The following is a 4,395-nucleotide window of genomic DNA, read 5'->3' on the forward strand; positions in this document are numbered from 1 at the left end:
TGGTTACCATTAGAGACGACGGCGCTGTATTATTATAATTCATGGCAATGTGCACGTATACGACGCTCCGGCCGGACCGTTCCGTTCCTGCCGCGCGCGCGCACGTTGCCATTGCCAAGCAGCCACTGCTGCTGCACACTACTACTACTCCCTAGCTAGCACCGTAGCAGCTAGAGAGCCACACAACAACAAGGCATCCGAGATCTCTCCGACAGGCGCGCGCGGCAAATCCGCCGGGTCGTCACACGGTGCACGAGTCACGAGGCCAATATGGCGCATGGCGTATGCGATGCTGGGGTCCTATCTACTCGTACGTGCCTCGTCGCTACGAAACGGAAACAGGCACACGCCGGCCGGGCGCGGGAAGCAAGCTACTCCTAGTCCTACTCTATAGTGCCGCATAGGCAAGCTAGCCAGCCAGCCAGCTAGGGCGGCCTAGCGGCAAAGTATGCGTAGGCGGCCAGGCCAAGGCCAATGCATGCATGCATGGACGACGGAAAACATGGCCGGCCGTGATCAAATACTAAAGCCCTAGCTCTAGTTTATTCTGATCTACTACTAGTCATTGTAGTGTTAAACTAACACGCCAACACGTACGTACGGCGGCAACGCAATATATATCCGTCCATGGACTGGACCGTCGGACGGGCCAAGAGACGACGACGAGGAGACGAGCGAGAGATCGAGGAGGAGGGTGGTGGCGTACCACGTGGGCGTTGCCGTTGCGTCGTGGAATCCCAAGGCGCCAGCCAGGCCCGGCGTACGGGCATGTCGCCCACACGTGCAAGCGCCGGTCAGCGGCGGCATTTTTTTTTTTGATCTTTTGTCTAGTGCCAGTCAACATTCGCCTCCCTGTCACCACGCTCGCCCACGCCCACACTATATATTCTAGTGTTTCATCGTCCTCGATCGATCTATACCGCTGCACTGTGTGCTCTCTCCGTCCCTCTTCACAACTTTAACAGGATATATTATCAAACAATAAAGTGTTGTTGAAACAATTAATAATCGTTCTATAATTTGTTGCAGCAGAAACAAAACCGTCCCAAACGAGATCTACGTATACTCCAATGTCCCAGAGCAGAATGAAGACGATGATGGTTATTGAAGACTAATACATACACGCACATGCCGACATGCGTTGCGTGGCCCCTAAACCTAATAAACGACAAGGAGACACCCAATATATATAGCGCGTTATTTATAATGCGACCAACTTGCCGTTTTTTTATATATCGTACGTATTTCGATAACATGTCATGAAAACAAAAATAAATTAATAATCGTTTGCCTTGGTCAGTTTCAGGGCAGCTTCGTCGTCGTCGTCGTCGCATGCGCGCTCGTGCGCCCTAGCTGGTATCTGATTCTCCTCCCTGATCCGTCGTCGTCGGTCGATCCCGCTCCAGTAGCTAGCTAGCTCTCTGGTCGTCCATCGCCATGGCTGGACCGGCCTGGACTGGATCGGACACCGGAAACGGCGTCCACGTGCGACGGAATTTACAACGGTCGGTCGGTCGTACTAGACTACTAGCTAGTGTGCTGATGCCCGCCCGCCCACTGCGCTGCACGAGGGGCGCAGCCGGCAAGCTCCTGTCTGGCAGGCTGGCAATGCCATGCCATGGCATGTTACCGGCCTGCAGCTGCCGCGTCGTGGCCACAGCCACGCACGACGTACACGTCTGCAGCAGTGTCCAGCTGCTTGCTACTGCTACACACCTGCAAATATATTCGGTGGTTCATGGAATGATGAGTGAGGGGCGCGCAGCATGGCCACCCTCGCGTTCTGTGCAGTGTGCAGCATGGCCAGCGCTGGCGTTCAGGTTCAGTTCAGTGCATAGTGTGCACTATGCAGCATGACCAGCTCTCGTTCTAGCTTAGCTTCGGCATGCCAAAAATTTCCTGAAAGACTGCATGCATGCATGCATGCATGGACAGCATGGTGAAAAGCTAACTATGGCGTACTACTGTACGGTCTGAACCTGAACTTGAACTGCTTTCAGACGAAACAACAGTACTGTCCGAACGCAATCATCAGCACCGGAAAAAGCAACAGATGGTTTTCGCTGGATACATGCATGTGTGTCTGTCGAGTTCGAGTGTATATATACAGAGAGTTAGCTCATCTAATAGTGTTAATTAATTTCCAGTTTTCCACATGCATCCATGCATGGATTATGTATACTTACACATCCATGCTCAGGGAGAGGGAGCTCAGCTCATCGACCGATCCTAATTAACCTTGTTTAATAAAAAAGATTTGCATTGCATGCATGCATTCCTTCCCCTCTAAAGATACATAAAAAAATTCAGCTTTCAGTTTCAGTTTCAGCCACAACACTTGCTTTGCAGTTGTAACTTAAACGGACCCATGCATTTCCACTGCACTAAGCCTATCTGGCAGCCCTGACCGGCTTCGCGAGCCCCGACGAGGCTGTCCCGTACGCCGCGGCCGCCGCCCCGGCGTCTCTGAACCCGCAGAAGAACTGCCTGTGGGCGGGCAACGTCGCCGCCGCCGCCGCCGGAGAGGCCATGCTCCCGCCACTGGCAGCTGCGGCGCCGGGGATGTTGGGCGACGACGACGACGACGGCGGGGACGAGGAGGCGACGCGCCGGCAGGAGAGGCACATCGTGAGGGTGGTGAGCGGGGCCGCCGGCGCGGCGCTGAGCGCCCTGAGCTCGGCGACCTCCTTGCCCAGGCGGCGGTTCTCCTCGGCGAGCTGCTCGCACCAGCGCTTGAGGTACTCGCAGTCCACCTCCGTCTGCTTCAGCTTGGTCCGGGCGCGCCGGTTCTGGAACCACACCTCCACCTGCCGCGGCCGGAGGCCCAGGCTGCTGGCCAGCGCCACCTTCTGCTTCTGCACGGGATAATGATTAATGAAACATCAGCCATGCATGCCGATCGATCTGTAGTTATATTCCTCTCTCCTCGCCTGATCCGTCCCGTGGTCCGAGCGAGGTAATGATTAATGAAGCCAGCCTTACCGGAGTGAGGGTGTGGTGCGTCTTGAAGCACTCCTCGAGAACGGCGGCCTGGTCTTTGGACAGCCGCAGCTTCTTGCGTGCGGCACCGTCGTCGTCCTCGTCGCCGCTACCGGCGCCGGCGCCGGCCGACCTCTCCGCCGCGCCGCGCTTATTCCCGCTGCCGCTGCCGCTCGACACCGGGCTGCCGGCGGGCGAGCACCTCCGCTCCCTCTCCTCCGCCGCGGCCGGGCTGGCCTCCCGCTCCGCCGCCGCGGGGACGACGACGGCATTGCCGGGGTGGCAGAAGCTGCTGGGCTGGAACGCCGCCACGCCCAGGCCGAGACTCAGCCCAAGATCCAAGCTTTGAGGCGCCATGTGTCTAGTTTAAACCAAGCGCGGCCGCACCACTATGCTACCTAAGGTAGAGCTAGCTGGGGGGAGACGTATAAGTACGTCCACTGCTAGCTGCTGCACCGGCCGCCGGAGTTGGTGAAGAAGGAATGTGCGGGAGGCGGGGTATAAATAGAGGGATCGAGACCAGTTGGAGTGGAGGAGAGAGATATGCAAGTGGTCGACAATGATGAGCTGGGCGCTCGTGGGGTGGATCTCCATGGGGGGGAGATTTCTTTGATTAGCGGGCTGGAGATGGCAGGGCGGAAGGCATTGACCCTTGAGCGCGCACCGGGGGCGGGCATCAGCCATCGCCGGAGTATTATGTAATCAAATGGCCGGGTTAATTTGCTGGCTAATCCAGGTCCCCAGGTGAGATTACGCTAGATAGACTCCATGTGCTACGTCTACGTCTGGCGACCGAGAGCGAGAGAGAATATTTTTAATGCAATGCAGGTCGCACTAGTAGCTACTAGTACTATACGATCGATAAATATTGCAGCGGGGTCGCCGCAGATCATTCGATGTGCGTGATAATGCGGTTGCGTGATTGCACTGCCCAGGAGTGCCGGTTTCTGGCAGCACAAGGTACAAGATACTAATATACACATATACTCCTATACTACCTCTGGCCTCTGCTCAAGAATGCGTTGTCTTGCCACCCCTTTCATTTCCTTGTCGTTGTGTAGTGGGCCGGTGTTGTGGTTGCTACCTTATATTAGTTGTTTGCATCTCTCGTTGCTTGCACTTTCCTTGAGCCTTGCAAACGTTTAGTCATTTGGGTATTGACTGATAACATAACCCATAGAAAAAAAACATTGTCTTCTGCTAGTATAAAAGGTACATCGAAATTATAGAAAGAACAACAAGGGGGACAATATGATTAAAACATTATAGTACTCTTCTCCCCTCCGAAGGTGTTTGAGGGGAGAATCATGGTAGTTTTATGTGGTTCCTAAACGTGTGCGATCGTCTGCATAGCTATTCGGGCATGTACGAAGAAGTTAGTATAAGGCTGGTGCCAGTGCAGGCGGGAAGCACGGG

At 55.2% G+C, this 4,395-nt stretch overlaps 1 protein-coding gene across 1 annotated transcript; it reads right to left on the bottom strand.

Moving 5' to 3' along the window:
• Positions 1–2,227: 2,227 nt before the first annotated feature.
• Positions 2,228–3,452, bottom strand: LOC100284389 (uncharacterized). The gene is made up of 2 exons (NM_001371988.1): positions 2,983–3,452; positions 2,228–2,855 (listed from the first exon to the last, which is right to left on the bottom strand). Exons 1-2 carry the CDS (start codon positions 3,334–3,336, stop codon positions 2,391–2,393), a joined length of 819 nt encoding a protein of 272 aa, NP_001358917.1. The 5' UTR covers positions 3,337–3,452; the 3' UTR covers positions 2,228–2,390.
• Positions 3,453–4,395: the final 943 nt, after the last annotated feature.

Source organism: Zea mays, chromosome 9 (assembly GCF_902167145.1).
Source record: "Zea mays cultivar B73 chromosome 9, Zm-B73-REFERENCE-NAM-5.0, whole genome shotgun sequence".
NCBI classification, from domain to species: Eukaryota; Viridiplantae; Streptophyta; class Magnoliopsida; order Poales; family Poaceae; genus Zea; species Zea mays.